This window comes from Pimephales promelas, chromosome 9, assembly GCF_988280905.1.
Source record: "Pimephales promelas chromosome 9, fPimPro1.hap1.1, whole genome shotgun sequence".
NCBI classification, from domain to species: Eukaryota; Metazoa; Chordata; class Actinopteri; order Cypriniformes; family Leuciscidae; genus Pimephales; species Pimephales promelas.
The window spans coordinates 6,544,278-6,571,657 of NC_142777.1; the positions used below are offsets into that span (position 1 = coordinate 6,544,278).

Sequence of the window (27,380 nt, forward strand, 5' to 3'; positions counted from 1 at the left end):
GTTCTTGGGCCACTAGGGTTCTGTTGTTGTGTAGATGAGTGGCCAGAACCCATTGAAGGTTTTATGTTTTCAGTTGAAAACCATGTTGTGTGAGCTTGCCCTAGTTAGACAAAGCTCTAGTTAGACAATGACTGTCTTCTATATAGAGCTGCTTTTATAGAACAATCTTCATTGTATTATTTTCCTATCATCACTGTAAAGCTGCTTTGAAACAATCTGTATTTTAAAAAGTGCTATATAAATGAAGGTGACTTGACTTGACTCTCTAGTATTCATCTTGTGAATGTCCAATTCCTTACTAACAAAACCAAGGAACTACTTCTCCTAACCAGCATCAACAAGGACTTTTCAAACTCTGCTGCATTGTGCTTCACTGAAACCTGGCTGAGTGAAGCTATTTTTGGACAACACGCTACATCTGGCGGGCATCCAGCTGTTCCGTCCAGATCGCATTTCATTCCATGACTCGTTTTAACGGGGAAAACGAGAGGTGGTGGATTGTGTTTCTACATTAATGAAAGTTGGTGTTTAGATGCAACAATGCTGAAGAAGATGTACTGTCCTAATTTGGACCAATATTAAGGCTGTTTTCATAAACTGTAAACCCTTTTAGTCACAGTGGGAATTTCCTCTTTCATTCTTGTTAATTGGTTACATCCCTCCTGTACTGCAACAGATAATAACTGATAATAACAAATAACTGAAATGGAGCAAAGTTACCAAGTCTCTTAGTACCAATGTACCACAGATTTTTCTTTTCATTTTCATTTGTGTTTAGAGATGGCAATACCAGATGCTGGAGAGGTCAGAAAACGAGTGTACTGGGAGTGCTATGAACAGGGTTAGAGTCCCACTGAAATAATTTCAGCTTGGGTTGATGCATTTGAGACCCAGCCAGCTCTGGCTTCAAGAGATACGCGGATGGGCTATTATTTCATCCGCAACCGCATCACAAAACTTATCATCTGTCCGCACCAACGTTTTTGACCAATTTTCAAAACCATGTCTGGCCCCAGGAAGGGATGCAGAAGACCAGAGTGGACAACCACTAGCGGTGACAGACACTATCGCTCAACCCAGAGCCCCTTACACAAGGCAGCTATATGCTTTGAAGTGGTGTCTTTTTGCTAGATGGCACTCTTCCCTCTCTATGAAGATAGCCCTCCTGACCATGCTCACTTCTATCAAGAGGGGACGGGGACTTGCAAGTCCAGGGCCAGGCTATGTGCCCAATGTTCCCACTAACCCTTTCAGGGATCAGGTGGTGAACTTGCAAGTGCTCCCTCGTATTAGGGCAGATCCCTGTGGATCTATTTGGACCACACAGATAACTTTAGATGCTCCGAGCAGCTCTGTTTTCAAAAAGAGGATCGCCCACTGGATTGTGGGGGCCAGGTATTTGGCATTCTGAGCCAAATTTCATCCCGAGTGCTATTGAGTATGAATAAGTAATTTTTAGGCAGCAACTCGGTTTATCGCTTGCAATTAGCGTCTGTCTCCTTTGTTCATGTGAGTTCCCCATTTCTGGCGAACCCTGGATGCCCTCCTGTTTTCCAGCACTCATCAATAGCTGAATTCAAACAGGTAGTTTTGCTACCAGGCCCATTACTGGTCCCAAGACGGTGATGGTAGCAACAGGGCTGCAGGTATCTCCCGATCTCCGGTTCGTTCAGTCTGGCAATTGGTTTGGGGATGATAACCGGATAATAGGCTAACAGAGAAACACAGCAGCTGGAAGAAGGAGCACCAAACTCGGGATATGATCTGGGGACCACGGTCGGAAACTATTTCCTCAGGCAGTCCAAAAGGATGAAAGATGTGGTGGAATAGGAATTCTGCTCACTCAAGTGCAGTAGGTAGGCCTCTTAGTGGTATTAACTTGCTGGTTTTTGGTAATCGATCTATCATTACTAGAAATTACTAGAATGCATGTGTTGAAATCTGAGGATGCCAGGTCGGTGACAAAGTCTATTCTGATGTGAGACCATGGTCGAATGGGCAAGGGAATCAGTTTGCCTTCAGGCAGATGATGGGGAGTCTTGGAGATGGCACAGACTGAACAGACACTAATGTATCGGGAGACCTCCTGGATTATACCAGGCCACAATTACTTATTACGGAGGAGCGAGAGGGTTTGTTGGCTGCCTAGGTGTCCAGAGCCCGAAGATGTATGAACTGGGTCAAAGAGGGACTGTGCTCAGAATGGCCTAGTTATCATTCTCATATAAATAGTACACACTTTTCTTGACTTTCTCCTTTATTTTCTGGGCTAGAAGACTCAAGCTATTTCTGACTAAAATACACCCAACCCTGGATAAACTTTGCAAACACATTTAGCCAGTCTCCCAAACCATGTGTTATGGTATGACGAGTCCAAGATTGAACTTTGGCCAAAATTGTAAAAGGTATGTTTGCCACAAAAATAACACAGCACATCCGCAAAAGAACACCATACTTATGCTGAAGCATGATGGTGGCAGCATCACACTTTGGGGCTGCTTTTCTTTAGCTCGTACTAAGGCTTTAGTGAAGATGTAGGGAATCATGAACAGCTCCCAATACTAGTCGATTTTAGCACAGAATCTTCTGGTGTCTGCTAGAGCTAAAAATGAAGAGAACTTTCACCTTTCATCATGATCCAAAACACACATCTAAAATGAAATTGAAAATCAAAGAATGGCTTCAGCAAAGAAAGATTAATGTTTTGGAATGGCCCAACCAGAGCCCAGACCTCAATCCTGTATAAAATCTGCCGGGGTGACCTGAAGAGGCAGATTTAACAGATCTGGAATTTGTTTTTGTGAAGACGAATGGGAAAATATTCCTAAGTCAAAATGTACCAAGCTGATAGATACTACCCAAACAATGACCGTTGCATACACACAAAACAGGCCTTGAAAGAGGCATACCCCACTTCCGTCTCATAAATTGTGATTTATAAACACAAACTTGATGTGAAACGTTTTGGAGACGGAGCAGTTTGGCGACACTGATGGGATCTGGAGTTAAATGTCTTTTTGGTCACTTTTAGACAGAAAATCTAAAGAAAATTATACAGAAAGATAATACAAATATAATTTCACTCACCAAGTCACATGAAGCAAACATCCATCCCTTCTTAAATGTCCATGCCAGCGAGCGAATTGGGCTGTTTAGTGAAACTGACACATATATAGCTAAAACCGTAAATCTTCATTATGAGTCCTAATCATAAATACAGTGCATGTTCACAATAACAGTTTAAATAAATAAAAGAATGGTTTAAACTATGTTTTACTTACTAAATATGTCATTCTCATTAAGTAGAGTTGAACACTTACTTACAAATTTTTTTTTTTAGTCAATAAATAGAACTATTTGTTGTGGATGCAATGTTACGAACATGTTTCCTCTGGCATGCTGTGTTTTAATGTTTTAAGAGAGATAATTGCTTATCATGATAATAGCAGATTGTCTGAGAAAATAGTTTCATGCAAATAATGCACAGCAAGGTCTATCTGTTTCCATTAATAATATTAATCAATTCGTGGATGACTAATAGTGATGTAAATTCGTGATGACAGTTAAACTAGGCATTGTAAGCTTCATATACGGTTATTTTGGGGAGGAGACGCATGTGCGCACAATCTTCCACTGACTGGGATTTATTAAGTGAAGTGTGAATATTTTTTTTCCATACACCATTTTTGGCTTCAAAAATATCGATATTCAGCTCCTCTGATACTGATTTACTTGGTAACACTTTACAATACGGGTGCACTAATGTGCATTAATTCATCCTTAACTAATGCACAGATAATCATGAGTTAATGTACAACTAATGAAGAACTAAACCATTAATTGATGATTACTGCATCAGCAACTAATAAAGAGTCAATATGATTAATAGATTAAGTAATTGCTATTAATTCAATGTGTCATTGTGTATTAATTCCTTAATAACATATTTTCTTAATTAATAGTGTAAATTAATGTGTTAATTACCACAATTAGTCAAAGCTATGCACTTCAACTTCCAGATGTTTGCTTTAATTAATCATTAGCTAAAGGTATCATTATGCTATGACTTTACTTGTTGGGGCACATCATTATTAACTAGTCATTTAGTAATTGTAGTAATTTGCACATGAATTTGCACTAACAATGAAGTAATTAATCATGTATTGATGCATATTAGTATACCTGTCATATTACCTGGAAGTTGAAATACAAGGCTTTGGCTCATTCTGGTAATTAACATATTAATTAACGCTATTAGTTAAAAAAGTGAGTTATTATGGAATTAATCCACAATTACATATTTAATTAATAACAATACATGTATGAACTAATATATTAACCTTACAGACTCTTAATTAGTTCCTAATGTGGTAATTAATAATGAATAGCTTAAATAATCATTAGTTACACATTAATTCAGTATTATCTGTGCATTAGTTAAGCATGAATTGATGCTTATTAGTGCACACGTATTGTAAAGTGTTACCATTTACTTTTATAAAAAAAAATACACAATTAGTACTTAATTTGCATGCAAGACAGTATCTCCTTTCAGTACTACATAGTGACTGCCTTTGGTATCATTAAAAATAGCATTGTAAATGTTCTGTCTGTGCTGTCAGATATGTTTGTAATTAATGTTCTCACCTTTCTTGTTGTCTCTTGTTCTTCTCTTCTCTGGCCTGTGCTTTCATCTGCTGCACCTCAATAGTGTCTGGCTTGCGTCGTCTCATGTAAAGATCATGGTTTCCCATGCACAGGGCCAGGATACGCTTGTTAATGCGCAGACGAGGTGCATAGAACACAAAGTCCTGTGGTTGGAGCAGAGGACATGCCATAACATTTCAGACAGGAGTAATACAACAGGAGTAAGACAAATGAAATACTCCACATCTCCAAAATGAGTGAATGAAAGAATAAATGAATGAATAAATTTGGGTTTAAGTTTATTATTCTAAGTTACCGGTGACTTTTTGTCTATGGGCTTAATGACAAATTTCTTGTCATTGAAAGAAATATTCCGTATCTCACTCCAGGGAAATCCAATCTTAGGTGTCAGCCTGTTAAAAAACAGGGATATTGACATGGCACAGTCCATTGAATGTACAACAAAACACTTAGACTAGCAACAACGGTTAAAAATTAAACATAGACGGTATACTTGTCTGAGCGTTCATATATGTTGAGTCCCAAAGCATCAACACCCAACCACAACTCCGATCCTTTTTTGTTTTTGATGCTGAAATAGTTCACTCCATACATCTCCAGATCCTGAGAGATCTTCAAGTATTCTATCATTGCATCCTCTCTGTAGAGATAAAGCTGTATTGAACATACTCAAACAACTAATTTTAGGTTCAGTACATAGTTTTGAAGTTGTTTTTAATTTTATAAATGGGTAATATGGATTGTACCTGATCATGCCCTTGTGTTGTTCATGCCACACCCGAATTCGATCTTCCCACTGCTCTTTAGTCAGTTTATGTTGTTCTAAAACTCTAGAAGAAGGTATTAGTATATAAAGCAGCAAGTTTTTAAAACACAATAAAGTACTATAAACTTAGCTTTAAAAGAATAGAACAGAGTTGGTGTTAAGCTCGAAAACGAATAGAGAAACACCTTTGGGGCAGCAATTTGTCTCTGCTCAAATATCCAGGGATGTGATATTCTTTATTGAAGTCACTGTATTTCATCTGCACAGCATATGAGGCCAGTAGAACAGCCGTCTCAGGTGGACAGTAGATATCATCATTCAAGATTCCCTCTTTCACCTGGAGGAAAAACAAGCGCTGTGTAGCTTCCTGAACCAGCTCTTCAGCCACGTCCTCAGGGTAGAACTTTGCTCTAAATTTAATCAGCAATGGGTTTTCTTTTCTGACATCTTGAGCTGTCACCTAACATACAAACACAAATATTTTTGTTAGATGTTTTTCGAAATGTTCTTTAAATGCTTATAGAAAAACAGTTAGCAGTGTTGTAGTACTCGAGACTCGGACTCGTCTCGGACTCGGTCTCGAGACCATTTTTTAATGGTCTAGGTCTTGTCATGGACTCGTGTGCATTTGGACTCGGAATTGACTCGTACTCGAACATTTTCTTTTTAGGACTCGGACTTATTCCCGAGTCCACTCGAGTTCAATTAAAAATATTTTTCATGATTATTAATTTATGTTAATAAAATATTTCGGTAACACTTTAGAATACGGTTCCTTCGTTAATGAATAACTACACAAGAACCAATGAGTAACACAATATTAACAATCTAGTTACTATTATTAACTAACAAGAAACTCTGATTAACGAACTAGTAAGTAATAGCGCACAGATGAAAGTGGTAGTTCACTATTAAGTAATCAATAACTACTATTTTTTTAATACTTCCCAGAGAACTACTGAAAAAGTTTATCAACAATCTAGTAACTACTATTAACTAAAATAAACTCTTATTAACGAATTAGTAAGTAATAGCTCACAGATGAAAGTGTTACTAGATACTTCTGTGGGAATTACTAATTATTTGGATCCGTATTATAAAGTGAAGATTATTGAAACTAACTAGTAATTACTCAAGTGTTACTACATGATCTAGTCATGATTTGTGCAACCGTTTGAGATTTTTGGTGAACTTTAGCGTACTTTTAGAAAATGTCTTTAGTAACACTTGAGTAATTATTAGTTAGTTCCAATGATCTTCACTTTATAATACGAATCCAAATAATTAGTAATTCCCACAGAAGTATCTAGTAACACTTTCATCTGTGAGCTATTACTTACTAATTCGTTAATAAGAGTTTCTTTTAGTTAATAGTAGTTACTAGATTGTTAATAAACTTTTTCAGTAGTTCTCTGGGAAGTATTAAAAAAATAGTAGTTATTGATTACTTAATAGTGAACTACCACTTTCGTCTGTGCGCTATTACTTATTAGTTCGTTAATCAGAGTTTCTTGTTAGTTAATAATAGTTACTAGATTGTTAATATTGTGTTACTAATTAGTTCTTGTGTAGTTATTCATTAACGAAGGAACCGTATTCTAAAGTGTTACCAATATTTCTTTAAATTGATTGACACGCCCAGTGATTGGTGATTTTCTAGTGCGCAACTGCGCATGACAAATTGTAATAAAATTACTTTTAACACCAGCTACTATGTGGCCTTTTTACCCTAAACTGATCATATTTTTAAAAAGTAAATTCAGTGTAAAAAAAAGGATTTCTCTAAGTAAATAAAAGTAAATTAGGTAATCAGCCCTCACTGGTCTCGGTCTCGACTCGGACTCGACTGTCTCTAGTCTCGGACTCGACTCGGACTTGACTCTCTATGGACTCGGTCTCGACTCGGACTCGACTGTCTCTGGTCTCGGTCTCTACTCGGACTCGAGTGAGGTGGTCTCGACTACAACACTGACAGTTAGTTCCAGTCCTTGGTTTCGATTGCTCAATAGCTGTTTTATTCATGATAAAACACGGCTATGACTGCTTCACCCAACGGTTCTATGTATCTCCACACAACTCTCAACATTTTCCAATATAAAAGTCTTATCTACTGACAGACTCTCTCATAAATGATATTCTCTCTCATATTTGTATTGTGTGGTAACTGTTTTTTGCAGCCCGATCTCATGAAAGTTCGTATCTATGGCACGAATGTCATTTCTCGTGGCATTTATACGCCAAAAACAGTTTTTGCGTGTATATGGCACGCGATTTTCGCGTACATATGATACGCACTTTTTTGCGTATAATACGCACGAACTCCCCACCCCCCTCCCCCCTAAACCTAACCCAGGGTTTTTTAGTGCGTACCATATACACGAAAAAAAAAACACTTTTGGCGTATAAATGCCACGAGAAATGTCACTCGTGGTATAGATACGCATCTTCATGAGACTGTGTTGGTTTTTTGAAAGCAATAAGGTACTCGAGGCTAGTTCTGTATCGTGAATAAGTCCCTTCAGCCGTGACTTACGATATAGCACAGCCTCTCTTAACTTATTGCTTACTCAAGTGGTTTAAACTGATGGTCAAATCAGTATCTAAGGAGATTTTTAGGCCAAATCTGCTCACACAGAAAGATTCTGACCGTGCAAGCCAAAGGTTTTCCATAATCAAAGAAATAGAAATACAATTACAGATTCACAGAATAATTAATAATTAAAGGGTAACTAAACCCCTGGTCAGAGTCTGACTCCACCCACTGGCAATATTTGAAAAATGCTGGAAAGGTGGGTGTGCACCTGAGACGCATCTCTTTGTATGGAACTTGCCTACGTCACCAACAACCGCTGTGTCACGTACCACCGCAAACATCCAATAGGAAAATTCAACTGCAGTAGCCACCGTTCAACCTGAAGAGGGCAGCACTAAGACGTTTTTACACCATAGAACACTTTATAAACAAATGCCATAAAAGTTACTCGAATCAGTGACTGGTATTAATAAAGATCAATTCTTACAGATCATTAACTAAAAAAAAGTTGGTTTAGTGTTTAGTTACTCTTTAAGAGGTCCTATGTACAGAGAATGTCTAGGTCCCCTGATGGAGGGAACGGACCCGTTACGTCGGACTGACAAATTGGGATTATTATTATTATTATTATTATTAACGTCAAATGTGACTGACTGATAAGGAACAAAGTTTTTGCACACAAAATGTGCACTGTCAAGAGACCTTCATTGGGAATGTTAAATACAAAGTTCTGTCATGAAAATCTAGAAGGCACAGGCTGATAGGTCCATAATTTAATTTGTAGTGATCACATAATTATCTACATAGCACAGCTAATTGGTTGCTGTGGCATCCGTTCATGTCTATCAGTCATAAAATGGAGGTATATGGTCACCACCTCAAAGAGCATGCATGATTTAATGACTCGTAAATGTAAGTACACATTGATGGCCCAAGACACGAAACGAGCTCGAGGAAAGCTAAAAATTCATTTCAAAGCGATCTATCTCTTTAATGCTTAGAGTGATTTATTAAGCATATTAGCAGCTAGTGAACATGCAGTATTGTTTGAATGCAGCAGCAGCAAGCAGACAATGTAGCTTGTGCAGCCATTTACTCTTAAATCTGATGTTGAAATATAATTTATTTTTTTCTTGTTAAAAGCTTTAAGGTGTTATGTTGATGCTTTGGCACAGTTGAGATGATAATGATAACCAGTCCATCACAAGACAAACACACAGAAATACACCCATTCACACTCTCAATCACACCCCCTGTAAAAAAAAAAAAAAAAAGTTAATTTACAGATAACGTCCTGTATTTTTTTCATTATTGTTATTTTACATATTTTTGCTGTAATTTAAAGATCTACTATAATCTCAGGTAATTGCTTGTATTTTAGTTTTACCAAATTTTAAAGGGTACATATCATGCTTTTAAATATTCATTTGTACATATAAATCATACATTTGTGGTCTATATAATTGATTTTATTATAGTAAAATTGTAGTAACCATGTTTTTGGCAGACTTATTACCATTTTAATAACCACAGTTTTACTAAAAATAGGTCTTCCTTTTTTGTTTGTTTGTTTTCTTTGTAGTTAAACCATGGCTAATTTTCGAAATGGTTAACGTGACTAAGTTAACTCTATCAAGACCGTTAAGAAATCGAATTCGGTTCTGTAACGTTACTTGTTGATAAATAATACAGCGAATACAATATAATGAACCCCTATGTAACTGATGCAGCTAGGTCACAGTAAATCACTCATTTTTTACTTTATATGTAGCTAAAATCAAATGGCAGCTCAAAACATACTGGTAACCTTTCCTGCTCAGCCTTCAGAGTCAGTTGAGTTTTAAAATAACTTTTTTGTGTGTGTGATTTCAGGTCCTGTGGAAAGCAGAATATCATGGCAAACAAGGTATGGGAAGGATTAACTTTAAAAAATAGTAATAACGAATCTTCAGATTTCATGGGATGGCACTATAAAAGTATGCACAAGGTTTGGTTTTGCTACAGTAAGACCACGATTGTGTTTTTTTTTTTTTTTTTTTTTTTCAAATGAACGGCACCTTGTGGTGCCATCATCCCAAAGAGACACAAAACCACTTTCACTGATACTAAATTTTTGTAATGCCATGTATACTGTGACTAACTGGGACTTGTCACTGCACTTATTGCTTCTATTGTTATCTTAATTGGTAAGTCACTTTGGATTAAATGTAATTGTAAATGTTAAAAAAAAAAGTTATATTAGAGTACAAGGCATTTTACTGTGGATATTTTTACATGTGACATGCTAAATGATATACTAAGCTTTTATTTTCTATTAATCACTTATCTTGATGTTCAGTGTTTGTTCAGTTAGTGTAAATATGCATGTATTCTGCACTCATACATTTAGTTAATTAACAGAAATTGACTAAACTTGCTATTATTAAGTACTTAAATAGAAATTGGTCAACGTTGTGAAATTGGATCTGTACAAATAAAAATTAAAACTAAATTTACAAACATTTATATTTTAATTTATGCATTTATTGCATTTTTATACATAATTTCATTGTTATTTAACACAGAAAAACTATATATTAAAAGAGAATTACTGTAGATAGACAGCATTATTATATAAAATAACTTTATAAAACCCTAAATTTACAGTTTAACTTGAAAGTTAAATGGCTTTTTGATATAATTTGACATAATTTATCCATTTTTCCATGGTTTAATAAGCCATTATCAACAATAATATACTGTAATTTAATCAATTTTGACTGTAATGTAAATTGTGTATTTTTTATGGTTTTTTTGCATGTGATTTTTAAAAATCATTTTAAAATTTAAATGGTTATTTGCTGTAATTTAACAGAACTTTTCTGCCAGAGATTTGCCGTTTTATTACGGGCGTTTTGCCGTTTTGTCACTCAAATTGGCTTATAGTGCATGTGTGAGAACCCAGAGGAAAACCACATGACAAACTGCAGTGGTCTATATTTCCCTCAGCTCAGTTTATGCCATTGTGCCGTTCTTTCTCATTTCCATGCAACAAAATAACAGTCATTCGCTGCTAAAGTTGAACAGATTTATTACAACTATATGTCATTTTTTCTCTCACCAAACAAACAGGATTAAGGAATGCCGTGACAGAAAACAGGCAAGGCCTAGGGTTTTCTGCTCTGAAGGCATAGGTTCGGCAACCTATGCGTGGCTGAGAAATATGAATGTCCTTAACATCTGCACACACATTACCCCTTAGCCTACTCAGGCTCACTGCCTGTTTTATTTAGCTATCAAAATCTGCATGGCAAAACTAGACAAAAGCATTTACATTGTAGTGAAGCTGTAATGTCTTATCATGGAATCAGATGATCAGAATGTAGTGCTTTTACTTAGTTTAAACCAAAAAAAGAAGAAGCTTTGTGAAGATGAAGAAGACGACAACAATGCAGCAACTCACATGCAGGGCAACAAATACATAGGTTAACAAGGAACTAAACAAGAAACAGTTATAAGGAGCCATGGAAACTTATTCAAACACATGAATAAAAATCAGGAAAAGAAAAGAGAAGCAATGAAATATCTTTCAAACTAAAAGTATTTGCAACGAAACAGAATTGGATACTAGCAGAAGTGTGATTAGTGCAGTCAAGTCTCTTACTTTAGTGGATCAGTTCAAATGCCTATCAAAATACCAGAAAGCATTTATTGAGAAATGTTCTATTATTAATCATTGTAGTTGTCCTTACTGAATTAAATATCTCATGATGTGGTAGATGTATTGATTAAATAAAAGGCAGCAATTGCCCAAAAACATAAATTGACTCACTGAGGTTATATTGTCACTTTCAGAGATTCTCAAAAAAAAAAAAACTGCATTTGCAATAAGTAGATCCCTATCATTCCCAATCATTTGGCTAACTCATCCTCACTCTCAAGAGCTGACTCTGTACACTTCCTGTTGCCCTTTCCATAAAATATTGCTGTTTTCATTTTCTGAAATGAAGAAATCAATGTTATTTATACATAAATACAACTATAATACAATAAACACACATACATAAACAAATAACTCCAATCATATTGTTAATGCTTCTATCTATAAGAAATCCCAATGGGGAAATACACTACTGCAATTCCACTAGGGTACAGTGTATATGGAAACATATCTATTTTGCAGTGTGCAAATATGGCTTTGCCTTTCAAGCCATATGGCTTTGCCTTTCAAGGGAACTTCGAGCTGCGTTTGAGACGCGGTGGGAACGCTCCGCGTGATTACGTAATGAAGCACATGTAAAATCAGTCCAATGGAAGCCCAAAACATCATGGGTGATGTCATAGACCAGGAAACTATAAAGCACCCCTGAATTCAGACCGCGCCAGCTTCTGCACCTTCAGCAAGCGATCTCTGTGAGATCTGTCCTTGTCTATTTATTGTTATTTGTCAAAGCCCGATATACATCACTGTCTATCATTATGGCGAGCAAGCAAGATTTTAGACGTTGTGTTGTTCCCTGCCCTCGTTACATCATGGGTGGGGACACACATCAGCTTTGCGTTGCTTATTTGGGAGTGGAGCATGCCCAATCATTTCTCAGGGGAGCTGATTGGTGAGCATTGCATGAGTTTGTCCATGAAAACTCTCCGCTCTCGCCGGGCGTTCTTTGAGGGGGCGGCTTCTCCTTCCCAGGTTGAGGCACCAATGTTGCAGTTCTGAGGAACTGGATGTCGTTGATATGGGTGATTATGAGTTTTTGCCAACTCATTCCCCTGCTGATGAGGACCTTTTGGAGGTTTTATCTTGTGATGTTGCTAAGTTAAATATTACACCAAGGTGTCGAGATCGTGGAATTAACTATGTCTTTCAGATTGCATAATCCACAAACTAGCAATTATAGTAAAGTTCAAGGGATTGATCACTATGGTTATATAACAATGCCTTGTGCGAAAGAGACACTTGCGAGCTATCTCTCCCCGAGTCAGCGTCATCGCTAAAAGCCCCGACGTTACCCACCAAGCCTTTGAAAAACACTTCTTTGTTGGTGGGTAAAGCGTATTTGGCAGCAGGGCAGGCCACGGCATGCTTACATACTGTCAATTCTCCAAGCATACCAGGCTGACCTGTAGAGGGACATGGACGATTGTGAGGAAGTTAGTGCTGACGCAATTCGAGAATTGTGTCGCACAATAGATCTATCTCTCCGGGCGGCCATGGAGCGTCATTTATGGTTGAATCTTGCAGATATTAAAGACAAAGATAGGTCTGTTTTTCTGGATGTGCCGCTTTCACCAACAAGTTTGTTTGGCGATGCTATAAACTGTGTCCTTGACAGGTTTCAGAAAAGTAAAAAACAAGCAGCTGCATTTCAGAGGTTTCTTCCTCGCCGGTCCAGTGTCCCCGAGGCTGCTCGTAACACAGCGTTACCACTTCAGTTGTTCCCTGCTGGTTCGCCGTTTCAGGGCACTGAGGTGTCACCGTCTCTGTGAAATTCTCTGAGGAGGGTTGTAGAACGGTCAGTTCGGTTGTTCCCTGCGGTTCGCCGCTTCAGGGTACCGAAATGATTGTTCAACCAAATACAGAGGTCAGTCTCGAGAGGCTGGTTCCCTTATCGTAATTTCTAGCAGCATGGAAACTTCTGCCAAATATTTCAATATGGGTCCTGCACATAATAGAAAAGGGTTACAGAATTCAGTTCAGTCCTCCCTAGAGTAGTGGACTCACAGCAGGCTCTGGTTATGGAGCAGGAAGTACTGACACTTCTTCAAAAAGGAGTTATAGCAGAGAGTCAGGGTTTTACAGCCGTTAATTCATTGTTCCAAAGAAGGATGGAAAGTTGTGTCCTATTCTAGATCTGCATTCAGAAGTTCAGAAACTCAAGTTCAGAATGCTTACACTCAAACAGATTGTATCACAGATTCAGTCCGAGGACTAGTTTGTCACAATACGCTGATTTCACTCAGCTGCCATTTTGAAATCGAAAGTGAGGCTCCGGTGGGAAGAATCCCGGAAGTACAGATAGACAACAATGTCTTGGACTACCAACCTGAATCTGCTGCCGCGATTTAAACAATTAGATGATAAAATCCAATATAGGATATAGTTCGTTCCTGCTTCTTTTTTATGTTCTGAATATATATATATTTTAAAAGTGTATTTATAAATGTATAAATTTCACTGTATATAGTCTGAACTATGAAAGAAACATATGTACATTTTTAGAATAACAAATTTCTACATTAAACACAACATTACGCCATCGCATTCACGACTCTCATATGATTAAAGGTGACACTTCCAGTTTTCTTCCCACCTGAGCCATTTCAAAATTACGGCTGCGTGAAATCAGCGTATAAACTTGAAAGACGCGTACTTCCATCTATCTATCCATCCTCATCACAGGAAGTTCCTGAGGTTCGCTTTCGGGGGCGAAGCATACCAGTATCGGGTTCTTCCATTTGTCCTAGGTTTATCACCCCGCACCTTTACAAAATGTGTGGATGCAGCTCTGGCTCCTTTGAGACTCCAGGGCATTAGCGTATTAAATTTCATCGACGATTGGTTGATTTTAGCTCATTCAGAGCAGTTGGCAGTTAGTCATCGAGATGTCGTTCTGTCTCACATAAAGAGTTTCTGGTTGAGGCTCAACCCCAAAAACAGTGTGCTCCTCCCGGCTCAGAAGACCTCTTTTCTAGGTGTAATTTGGGAGTTGACCACAATGCAGGCACGTCTGTCCCCTGCACGTTTTTCTGCGATTCTTACAGCCATAAAGAATGTGAAACTAGGCCAGTCACTCACTGTAAAACAGTTTCAGAGACTATTGGGTCTCATGGCAGCTGCATCCAACATTATTCATTTTGGCCTTCTGTACATGAGACCCCTGCAGTGGTGGCTCAAGACCAAGGGGTTTTCTTCAAGGGGAAATCCGTTCCCCAGGATCAAGGTCACGCGGAAATGCCTTCGTGCCTTGGTCATGTGGAAGAAACCTTGGTTCCTCGCCCAGGGCCCAGTGCTGGGGGCTTCTTGTTGACACCACGCTTTCGACGGATGCTTCCCTCACAGGGGGGCAGTCAGTGGCCGCTCGGCGCAAGGTCTTTGGCAGGACCATCAACGTTCCTGGCATATAAATCACTTGGAGATGATGGCAGTATTTCAAGCTCTCAAATATTTCCTGCCAGACCTGAGAGGCCATCATGTGTTGGTCACGTCACCTTTGCAAGCACGCCCATCAGATCCTCATATGGGCCCAGGGAAAGTTGCAGGGAAATCTCTCAGGGCAGTATACATCCCGGGGCATCAAAATGTGGGAGCGGATATCCTGTCGAGGCAGGGGCTGAGGCTTGGGAGTGGAGACTTAACCCTGAGGTGGTGGAACTGATATGGGAGAAATTTGGTCAAGCTTAAGTAGACCTTTTCGCATCGTCAGATTTAACCCATTGTGCCATGTGGTTCTCGCTCACGCAGCCAGCTCCTCACTGGATGTGATCCAAGGTGTGGCCAAGGCTGCGCTTACGCATTTCCCCTGATATCTATGCTTCTGGGGGTTCTGGAGAGGGTTCGCCGGGAAGGGGCTCATCTGCTACTAGTAGCCCTTTACTGGCCGACTCGAGTTTGGTTCTCGGACTTAATGTCTCTTCTGGATTCCGCTCAGGAGGGACCTGCTGTCCCAGGCAGGGGGCAAGATATTTCACCCTCGACCGGAGTTGTGGAAACTGTGGGCCTGGCCTCTGAGGGGGCCCGGCTCATAGAATCCGGTCTCTTGACTGAGGTCATTGAGACCATTCTCCATTCCAGAGCTCCTTCCACGAGAAGACTACGGATTGAAATGGAAATTATTCTCCACCTGGTGTGGTGAACGTTATTTGGATCCTCTTAACTGCCCTATTGGTTCAGTTCTCGATTTTTTGCAAGACCGTTTCTCTGCTAGGTTGTCTCCTTCCACCCTAAAGGTTTATGTGGCGGCTATATCTGCCTACCACACCCCTATTATTATATTTCTATATAATAATAGGGGTATTTCTATCAGGAGAGATCCTCTTATTACTAATTAATTTCTTATTGCTTATTTTCTCCATGATGCATTGAGGTTGAGACCTGCACTGCACTCTAGAGCACCGGCCTGGGATTTAGCCATTGTACTAGAAGGTCTGGCTTTGGCTCCCTTTGAGCACAATGAAGAGGTTTCAGAAAAAAATTCTTCAACCCTAAAGACTTTATTTTTCCTTGCTATTTCATCTATCAAAATAATTGGAGATTTACGTGCCCTGTCAGTTGCTCCCTCATTTCTGGAATTTGCACCTGGTATGGTGAAAGCATATGGTATGGTCTGAATTCAGGGGTGCTTTATAGTTTTCTGGTCTATGACATCACCCATGACATTTCGGGCTTCCATTGGACTGATTTTACATGTGCTTAACGACGTAATTGCGGAGCTTTCCCACCGCATCTCAAATGCAGCATCTCATTCCCTCTCAAGGAACCAGGGTAACATATGTAACCTGAGACGTTCATCGTGTCTCTGCAAGATTTCACTCCGCGATGCAACAATGACACTTCAGCAATTATTAGATGCAGAAAGAGCTTAAGAAACAGCAGATAAACAAGCAGCTGGCATAGAAGAGATGCATGAAAAATCATCCAAATCATTCGTAAGACAATAAGACAATTCTGAACAGAGACAAGCAGAGACAATTTAAAACAAAGACTATGTTTTGAAAGCATGACATGCAACAATTGTGGAGGACATTTTCCACATGATGGGGGTCAGAAATGCTGCAGGTCAACACGCTATACAACCAATTTCCCAAATCCAGCAAAGCCCAAGTTTCAAGAGGTGATACAAAAAGTTAATACTGTGCATACAGATGATATAGCATGCAAAACACACTCTGAAGCGTCAACGAGTTCAGATGAAGACAAAAACTCAAAAAACTTGAACAACAAGGTATCATTGAAAAAGTTAGTGGTCCGACACCTTAGGTATCACCAATAGTTTCAGCTATAGTCCTATAACGCAAAATTCCTGACAGTGTGAGAATATGCGTGGACATGCAAATTCCCAATTGCCTCATTCAAAGATACATTTAATTTTGGGATTAGTTCAAGTGCCGAGGTGTTTCAAAACACAATTCAACAGGTCCTTCATGGCATCCCAAATGTCAAAAATATGAGTGACGACATCATAGTTTGTCTAGACGTGAGAAGAGCACAACGCCTGTCTGTAAGCTGTATTCAAGAGACTTAGAAAGAAAAACCTCACCCTCAACAAAGACGTGCGAGAACAGAGTACATGTGTTTTCAAAGGAATTTCTGCAGATCCGAAGAAGATAATTGTCATTAAGAATCTTGCAGCCCTACAGAATGTGTCCGAATTTCGCAGTCTGCTCATAATGACAACATACTGTTTACGTTTCATTTCACCATACAGCTACTGCTTGAACAGATTTGAAAAGACCACTCAAGGAATTGGGAAGTCCACACTTCTCGTTGATGCAAGCCCGGTTGGTCTTGGTCCAATACTAAAAGGCGGGCATACACAGTGGGAGTTCGGACACTCGGGAGGTCGTGAGATATTGCACACGGTACAAGTTAACTTGATAATCGCGTCAAAGCAGCTGGTACACAGCACGAATATAAGGCTGCATGTTACAAACTGAGGCGGGACATAGTGGATGCTAAGCGGCGCTACAGAGACAAGATGGAAGCAAAATTCCAGGAAAAGGACATACGAAGCATATGGCAGGGATTACGTGAGATCACGGACTATAAGGGGGTCCGCCCCTGCATGGTTACAGATGAGACACTGGCGAACAAACTGAACTCCTTTTATGCACCTTTCGAATCTAGCAATACTAACGCTGGTAATGCGAACAAGGGCTTGATTAATGCGGATAGATGGAGTACTACAAGTGAGGCAGCACTCAGCCCAGTCTTCTCTGAGCTTAAAAAGGGTAAACACCAGGAAGGCGGCAGGTCCGGATAGGATCTCAGGAAGGGTTATAATGACCTGCGTTGACCTTCTGGCTCCAGTGTTCACCTCCATATTTAATCTCTCTCTTGCACAATCCACAGTCCCCACATGCTTCAAGATGTCCACCATCATCCCTGTGCCCAAGAACGCCTCCCCAGCTGGTATGAACCACTACCGTCCAGTAGCACTGACCTCGGTGATCATGAAGTGCTTTGAAAGGTTGATAAAGAATTACATCGGTTCCTCTCTTCAAAGCACCATAGATCCATTGCAGTTCGCCTACCGCTCCAACGGATCCACAGACGACGCCATCTCCCGGGTCATGCACAACACCCTCTCCCACCTTAACATCACAGGAGGGGGTTATGTCAGACTGCTGTTCATAGACTACAGTTTGGCTTTCAATACTGTAGTCCCCAGCAGGCTGGCTACGAAGTTGTATGACCTGGGTTTGAATTCATCAATGTTTGCCTGGATCCTGGATTTTCTAACTGCCAGGCTTAGACAGGTTGTTAGAGTGGGAGGGCACACATCACACTCCCTCGTCCTCAACAGTGGTGTCCCTCAGGGCTGTGTGCTGAGTCCTTTGTTTTATTCCCTGTATACCCACGACTGTGTCGCCAGGCATAACTCCAACAGCATCGTGAAAATTGCGGACGACTCGGTTGTGGTGGGCCTGATCACTAACAACGACGAGCGGGCCAATCTACAGGAGGTGTCAGACCGGACAATGTGGAGATTTTTGTGGAGAGAAGACCAAGGAGATGGTGGTGGACTTCTGCCCACAACGTCGCAAGACCTACATCCCTCTCCAGATAGATGGGACGCCAGTGGAGAGGGTGAGTAGCTTTAAATATCTCGGAGTGCACATTTCCGAGGATTTATCGTGGACTGTACACACGGATACTGTGGTGAGGAAGGCAAGACAGCGCCTTTATCACCTCAGACATCTCAGGAGATTCAGGGTCTCCCAACGGATGCTTTGGTACAGAGCATACTGACTGGAGCCATATCTGTCTGGTACGGTAACAGCTCCGGTGGGGACCGGCGAGCTCTACAGAGGGTGGTGAGGACCGCTGAGAGGATAATGGGCATCACACTCCCTCCTCTGCATGACTTATACATCACACGCTTGTACTACCAGGGCCAGAAGGATTATCAAGGACCTCCATCACCCTTGCAATAAACTGTTTGTAACCCTCAGGTCACGCAGACGCCTGCGCTGTCATAAAACACTACAGAGAGGATGAGGAAAAAAATTTTCCCTGCGGCAATCAGAGCCTTGAACTCTGCACTCGGAACATTTTTAACTTTGAATACACTTTCAACATTTTTTTTTAACCCAGCCACTGAATTTTAACATTTGTACATCTGTCTGTCTAGTTTTAACTTATAGATAAAATAATATTCTTTATTTATAACTATTGCACACTGACTGCATTACTATTGTACATGTAAAATAGTCATAGCATAATTTAATCATAACTTAATAGTAACTCAATTATAATTTCTGCTATAACTTTATTGCATTGTATTTATTGTATTCTTATTTTCTACTGAGCACAGAAGTACAGTACGTCACAAAAACATTTCACTGCACATCTTGTATGAGTATGTGACAAATAAAAAAGCCTTTGAACCTTGAATCTTTGAACGACTGACCTGCAAGAATTTTATCCCAAGCCAGCGGCAATCACGTGAGCTTTCAAACTAAACATAGTGACCGGAGCTTTCAATGTTGCAAGAAACTACAGCTTTAGATAGAAAAATGACAGAAATGTATGTGCAAAATCGGCCCGTTTTCCTGAATTTTTAAAACATGTTTAAAAATTATCGGGAGGTGCTCGGCTCGAAATCACCGATTTTCACACCGATTTTTGTACGCCCGCCTTAAGTCAGACAAACACAGACAGTTCTGGTAACAAAGCAGTTGCATATGCCAGTAGAGCACTCACAGCTGTAGAACATTGCTACTCGCAAACAGAGAAGGATGGTCTAGCAATAATCTATGGTTCATACTATACAAACATTACGTATCACAAACCACAAGAGCTCATTTTCAATAACCCTCGAGCATCCTCACCAGCCAGACATGAATGCTGGAGATTGCAAAAATACACTTTCACAGTCCAATACAATACAATCCTGCCAATTACATGTCGAGGAATCCTGAGGATGGACAACACTCAAGCAACTGTTCGGAAAACGCAGAAAGACACGTCAACTTCATAATTGACAATACAGTCCCAAAAGCGATGACTTTGGATGAAGCACAACACGAAACAAAGAAAGAATCTGTTCTACAAACAGTGATAAAAGAGTTGAAAGGAAAAGCCTGGACTAGACGTTGTCACGATTCCAAAATTATTGTTCTGATACCGATACCAAGTCAAGAATCGCGATTTCGATACTTTTCCTGAAAAGGAAAGTATTTCTTACAGGGCGTTTCACATGCACCTCCTTTGCGTAGGTCTGTGCTCTTTAAATGCTGTAATAACCTAATATAAATAAATCACTGACAAACATGCACATGCTCTGATTATAATCATATAGCCTATTAATCATTTTAGCTGATGTTTTGTATGCTTTATTTTAGCAGCTTGCAAATTATTTATGCTATCTATGAAAGTTGGGGGGAAAGTTGTACAGCTAATACAAAAATAAATAAAACATCTCCAGCTAAATAGCAGATAATTAATTTATTTCGCTATTAAATATGAGATCTAGCGCTAAAATCTGTTGTTTTTTTAAATCAAACGGAGCGCTCTTTTTTGCTGCTATCAGTTGCATGGTCTTTTGCGGCTCATTCGGACGCGTGCTTCATTCTATCACCGTTGCAGAGACTATTGTGTACAGGCCGCCGGATGTTGTTGCTAAGAACTTGCAAAGTATAACTATCAGACAGGTCCTCGCGGCCTCGTAACACTACCGGCCCACCGGGAAAAGTCCTGAATCTCCGGATTGCCACGGATCACCACGGATCAATACATTTCCTTCTGGTGAGTATTTGCTGGTAGCAGTTGACGATAATTCCAGATGTCCAGAAGTGGAGATAATCAAGTCTACAGCAGCCACTGCTGTGATTCCCAACCTGCAGAAGATTCTCAACTTTTGGCATACCCAGCACAGATGACCAACCATTCAATAGTTACTGTTTTGCAGATTTCAATTCATATCTTGGTTTCAAACACAGAAAGATAACCCTGTACTGGTCTAAAGCAACGGTTCATGAGAACGCTTAAAAACAGTCATGAACACCAATGCAGAAGATAAACCATGAAAGCATGTTGCAAAGCAACTAATTAAAAGATATGCAAATCTTCGGAACAGAGCAAAAGAATCCAGGATAAAGTCAGCTGACGTTGTACTCTGCCGACAACCCTCAACAGGAAAGTTGATGACTCCATATGAGATAAAACTCTACAAAGTAATCAAGGTCAAAGGGTCATTGGTGACAGCAAGTCGTTCAGGAAGATGCATTACAAGAAATTCCTCATTTCAACAGACTACCATCTCATCTCAATGTCGAGCAGCATGGGCGAGGCTAGCACCTTTTTAGGGGTGCAAGAAATGTTGTTATTCTAAAAATTTTGTTCGTCTTTGACACGGTTAAATAATGTCCAAAACATACTCAGTAGTTTGTGGTTTAAAATGAAATGAAAAAGAAAACATTTCTCTTCTTCTAACGTTACACCTGCACCGCTCAGCACGGCCGTCATCCAGCGCGAAACACACGCAGAGTTATGAGAATCCGGGCCGTTAGGTAGTTTTGTGAATCAACTGAGACGCTCCAGAGCTGTGTCTCACACTTTTTTCCTTTCAGTTGTTCCGATTCCGAAACCATATCGGTGAGTACTGGAGTCAGTATCCTGAATCATTGGTACACCTATAATAAGGGTTTATTTTCGGACTGTTTTAATCTAGCGGGTCGCCTCCGCTGTGGAGTAACGTTAGCGGAGTGGCAATCGGGAGAGTCGGGAGTTTTCCCGGTGAGCCGGTGGTGTTTCGAGGCCGCGAGGGCCGATCTGATAAAATGTATACATTGCAAGTTCGCCATGCGCCCAAGCGTCATTTTTTTTTTTTTTTTTTTTTTTTTTTGCATTTTCGATAACAGAGCTTTGCCTGTCTAACGGAGAAGCCTGTCTTTCAGGTAAATAGATGCACGTCACGGAGTACTACAGTGGCGTAGGTCGTAGGGCGTGAGTGAAGTTAGATGCGCTCGACCTGAGTTCGAATCTACCTTTTGCGTAACTCTCTCTTCTCTCTTTTCCCAACACACATGAGATGTAAAATGTATAATGTAAAATGTATAACCTAACATAAAGGGCTCTAGTGTTATATTTTGCCAACAAACTAAAATCGAATCCATGATATGGCTTTTTGCCTATATAAAACAGCACAAATTTTGCTGGGTGATTTAAAGAAAAGTGTGCACTTTGCTCACGCGATCAGCATGAATATATCTGGTATTTTCTCCTAAATAAAAGCTTACGGGTTTATTTCTTGCAAGTGTAGAAATATGATAAAAGTATTTTAATTTTCCTATAGTGTAATGTTGACTAAAATATACTTTTGAAATATTAATTTTCATTATATAGTACATTTATAGGCTATATGGATTTTACATCATAGGAATAATTATATAAATCATTATTGCATTATTATAATAATTGTTTGGGATCCTAAAATACCATTGATCATGTAATGTAGACTGAGACTCAACTAAAAAGATGTTTAAGCCCTCTTTGTTGTCCTGGTACAAATCAATGCTTTTTCTTTGTTCAACGAGCAGTTCATGGGTTGAAGCTCTTAATTTTGATCTCTCAAAGAGCACGAGATTGATGCATTTAACCTTAAAATGTACAAAATTTTCTAACGGGGGAGCATGCCCCCGAACCCCCCTAGAGGAACATAGTCCACCCAACATAGTTTAACAAATTTGTTAATATCTTTAAGGTTGCCTTTTTACTGCTGGCTGGGGAACTACTGATGAAAATTAGCTCTTTTAGCTAACTCGGGTACATTTTCATTGTTCTAATGTTGATTAATGTGTACACTGCCCCCCTTACAAATAACTAATTAAATAAATAAAATAAAGAGAGAGGGGGAGCGTATATGGGTGTAAAATGTGGGTGGTGGCAGTGGGGCTCATTGGGTGCTCAGCACCCCTAAAGCTCTGACCCTAGAATCGCCCCTGTCGAGCAGAACGAAACCACTGATGACGAAGATGGCATCAGAGAACAAGCTCAAAATTCAGACATGTTTCAGGACAATATACCACAAAGTACACGGTACACTACCGCAGACCTAAAACAATCTGACTTTTCACAAACCCCTAAACCAACCAAGATATCTGATGTAAAACGTTGTTTTCAACATGCTTCAACCTGTGCAAGTATTCTTTTGTTTTGTTAAATATTTCTGTTTTCAGATTTTGACATGTTCTAATAATGATAGCCTGAGGCAACTAAATGACCTCAAACTTACTTTTTCATGTTTTTTTTTTTCATTTGATTTTACACAATATGGTCTATAGTTTAAAATCTTCTACTCTAATTACCTCTTCATTTTCAAATAAGAGAGGAATGTAGTGTTCGCATTTAACTTCTATTCCATGTTTTCTGTTCAACATCGTGATGTAAGCACATATAAGTACGAAAGAAAGCGGATGTGATAGTCATGTACAAGTGAATAAAAGTAAACTGCACATTTGAGAGCAACTCTTCCTGTCTGTGAGCTTTCGCTTGCTAGACAAGAAAGACACTACAATGACAACGGTGTGATTTTGAGCCATCAAAATTAAAATGTAAATTATCATCCTTTCATGGTCATATTCTTAATATTATTTGTGGCGAAGGGGGAGTGGTTCAGCGAGGTCTGCAATGGGAGAGACAGGAGATAAGCGGTATACGTCATATAAACAAATGTCAAACAGAGTGGAAAAATAATACTGTTAATTAGTTAAAAGACAAAGAACAAGGTTTGATAATCTTCTGCCTTAAATTGTTTTTGTTTGTTTCGTGAAACAGTTCAGAGCCCTGTTTATAAGACAGATAGCTTATGGCAAAGTATGATCAAGATTAACCCGCTTATTGAGTTTCAGCCAAGTAGAGAAGCCCTTGCTGTCCTGATACTGCAGTCCAAAGTACCAGATCTCTCGGAGTCCAATAGTTTTCACAACCTTCAAAAGGACAAACGTAACGATGTCACTAATTGTTCACTCTTTAGGGTCTATATGTCATGTTGCATTTTTTTTACTTTTGTCTAAATTCCATGTGAAATACATACTTGGTCAAAGAGATGTTTACCAGATGTACTGGGCTGAATGGCAAACTCCAGCTCAGCATCCATTGTAGTGACCCGCACGTTTATCTGAAAAGAGCAAATACATTTTGTGCAATAATATATGGCATTGTTAAAAGCATTGTAAAAGGACCTGTGGATAAGGTCCACAGCAATCGTCCCAACAAAATGTTAATAAACTTGGCTTTAAGTTAAAATGTATTTTATTAACAAGACATTTTAAAAACATACACATGACAGTAGATAAAAAATAATAATGCAATTATGTTTGTATTTTGCCTCTGACAATATCAAATTCAGAAAGTGTGGACTAGTTGCACTTTGCTTTATTGTCATTTTGCAAACTGCATGCAAAAAGAACAAACAAAATTGAAAAAGAATAATTATAATCTCAGGGTTTTTCCTGGCTCAACACGAGGCTGAGGTGGTAAAATGCTAATAATGTACATATTTTAGGTATTTTTATAATAATAATTGTATTTTGTTTCTTGTATTTTCTTTTTTTCCCCCCAAAGACTATCATATAACCTACTTTGTTTCCCACAGTATTGTGTGTGGACCTCTGCACCCCTAGGGGGGGTCCAGGGGCATGCTCCCCCAGAAGAAAAGTTTGTATGTTTTTAAGATAAATTCATAAATATGGTGCACTTTGAAAGTTTAAAATTAAGTAACTAATTTTGTGTCTGCAATGAACCTGTTTTGTAGTAGGCTGTGGGCTATTTTCTGAGACATGGAGAGCGCTCACCGCTTGACAACAGTGTTTTCAACCATATAATGTTTATTTTAGGTTTCAGACATTTAAATTCACATTTAATTGTCATAGTTACTAAAAAAGCAATACATTTAGAGTTTGTCAAATACACTTTATATCTATGGAAACGGCAATAATAATTGTTTCCATTATAATTAGACGACACGTGTTATCGTTGTGTGAGTAACTTTCTCCCAGTTCACCTGCCACTTACTTTCATGTAGCCTAGGCTATATCAGGAGGAGTGGATAAATAGACGTTTGTTAAATCCAACAGATCCTTGTCTCTAAAATGCGGTATCAACTAACGCCCATCGCGTATCCACTTGCAAAACACATCCACTTGCACATATTTGACAATAGGAATATCAGATATTTCCCGCTATAGCCAACAAATTGAAATAAAAGCAGATAATCAGTCATTCAGCGATATTGTAGCTGCGGTGTGACAAGCGATGACGCGTCACTATGGAAACCATAAAGGGATACGATCTAAATAACGGGAGCTTCTAAACACTTAACTTACGCGTGAAAGGGTTACGTACGACTTGCATTTAAATGTGTCGTTGTTTTGTTTTGAGTTTATGCGCAATAAATAAAGGGATTAATAGAGATGGGCACAAAAATTACCTCATTTTCTCCCGTTTGTCTCCCCACACTTGTCATGTTTCTATTCCCCACCAGTGGGGCGCGCACCACACTTTGAGAAACGCTGCTCTAGCTGGAACTAATCTGAACTGAGGTAAAATAGCTTTTAAATACACTACACCTTTTGGAATGGAACTCTCTTCAAATGAAATTGAGGCTAAATCACATGGTGTCTTTATCCATTTTAAAACATTGCACTAGAAAAAGATTTAGTGATTTGCAAGGCTGTACTTTTTTGTGTTTTATTGTTGTTTGTTATATGTGTATTGTATAACTGGGCTGCCTATCTTTGCCAGGACACTCCTGTAAAAGATATTTTAACAACAGTTTTATTTAGCCTTTATTTAAACAGAAGAGAACCTCACTGAGATTAAAATCAAACAACAATAAAAACCAATAAAACATCATTAAATGTATATATATTATTTTTTTCTTCAGCATGTATACATATATGAATTAGATAACAGTATTTTAAAAAATAAAGGGTAAGTGCAATTAGGTTTCGTTAGTTAACATGAACTAAGAGTTAACAATACTTCTACAGCATTTATTAATCTTAGTAAACGTTCAACATTTACTAATACATTATTAAAATAACATATGTTAATGTTAATGCACTGTGAACATGAACAAACAATGAAAAGCTGGGTTTTTATTAACATTAACAAAGATGAATAAATACTGACACATATGCAATGCTCATTGTTAGTTCATGTCAATTAATACATTAACTGGTGTAAATAAATTAGACCTGATTGTAAAGTGTTTCCAGATAAAGTATATAGTACAATAAATTACTGCTTTAACAAAGTCATAGTTGTGTACTACGAGGTCAAGATTTTTAAATAGGAAAATGATCTGTATTATGGTAAGAATAAATATATAATGTTTACTTACAGACATTTGACTATATTTTAGAGCTCCTGACTGTGTCCTTGTAGTGGTCTGCTCTCGTCAGAGTCATATGAAAGGACTTGCAATATTTGCCAGGATTACCCTTAGTTAATGTGGTCCATTGTACCTCTAATCCAATAGCAGCCCTGGAATCTCTTTTCGGATTAAACGCTGAAATTAACCTCAGGAAAAATAAATAAATAAAAAGGAAATAAATAGAAATCAAATTGACAGTATGCAATTTTTTATTGTTGAGGTTCAACACAAGGGCACACTGCAGACTACAGACATGTAGTCAGTTGGAGAATAGTTATTTGAAGCGTTTTCCATGATGTGTAATCGCCAGAGGTGGGCACAAATACATCAAAAACTATTTTGTTACAAAATACAAATACTGGCTCATGAAATGTAACAAAATAAAATACAAAATACTGATGTGAAAATTTAAATAAAATACAAGTAATTAGTATTTTGAAAATACAAAAATACTCCCACAAGTATTTTAATCTTTTTTTTTTTTTTTTAATTACTGACAGGTCAATAGCACAAATAGTAGCAATAACACAAATATGATAAATGTGTCAATTCAAAATGGCGAAGTAGCAAAATAAAAAAGTATGTGCATTTCACTAAATCTCTACAGGGCCTGAAATTGCTCCGTCTGACGTAAATGGCATGTATAGCTATAAGTTCACATCAATGGTGTGGTAGTTTTATACAAAATCGAACAATATTTCTCATATATGTAATACGTTTATATTTTGAACACTTGCTCAGCATGGAGATTTCAGTGGAGTTACGACAGATGCACTGTTTCATAATAGGTAGGGCCTATGATGTCCTTTTATGAATGGGTGTCTATTTCACA

The 27,380-nt window shown here is 38.7% G+C and overlaps 1 protein-coding gene across 1 annotated transcript in view; it reads right to left on the minus strand.

The window, feature by feature from the left end:
- msnb (moesin b) overlaps positions 1-25,425 on the minus strand; it is a 40,259-nt gene extending 14,834 nt beyond the window's left edge. The window contains exons 1-8 of the mRNA XM_089134702.1: positions 25,186-25,425; positions 24,206-24,289; positions 24,003-24,098; positions 5,620-5,894; positions 5,415-5,498; positions 5,162-5,308; positions 4,964-5,060; positions 4,648-4,811 (exon numbers count right to left, since the gene is read on the minus strand). Of these exons, the coding sequence (XP_088990828.1) occupies positions 4,648-4,811; positions 4,964-5,060; positions 5,162-5,308; positions 5,415-5,498; positions 5,620-5,894; positions 24,003-24,098; positions 24,206-24,289; positions 25,186-25,191 (953 nt within the window). The 5' untranslated portion in view covers positions 25,192-25,425. The remainder of the gene's footprint in view (positions 1-4,647; positions 4,812-4,963; positions 5,061-5,161; positions 5,309-5,414; positions 5,499-5,619; positions 5,895-24,002; positions 24,099-24,205; positions 24,290-25,185) is intronic.
- Positions 25,426-27,380: the final 1,955 nt, after the last annotated feature.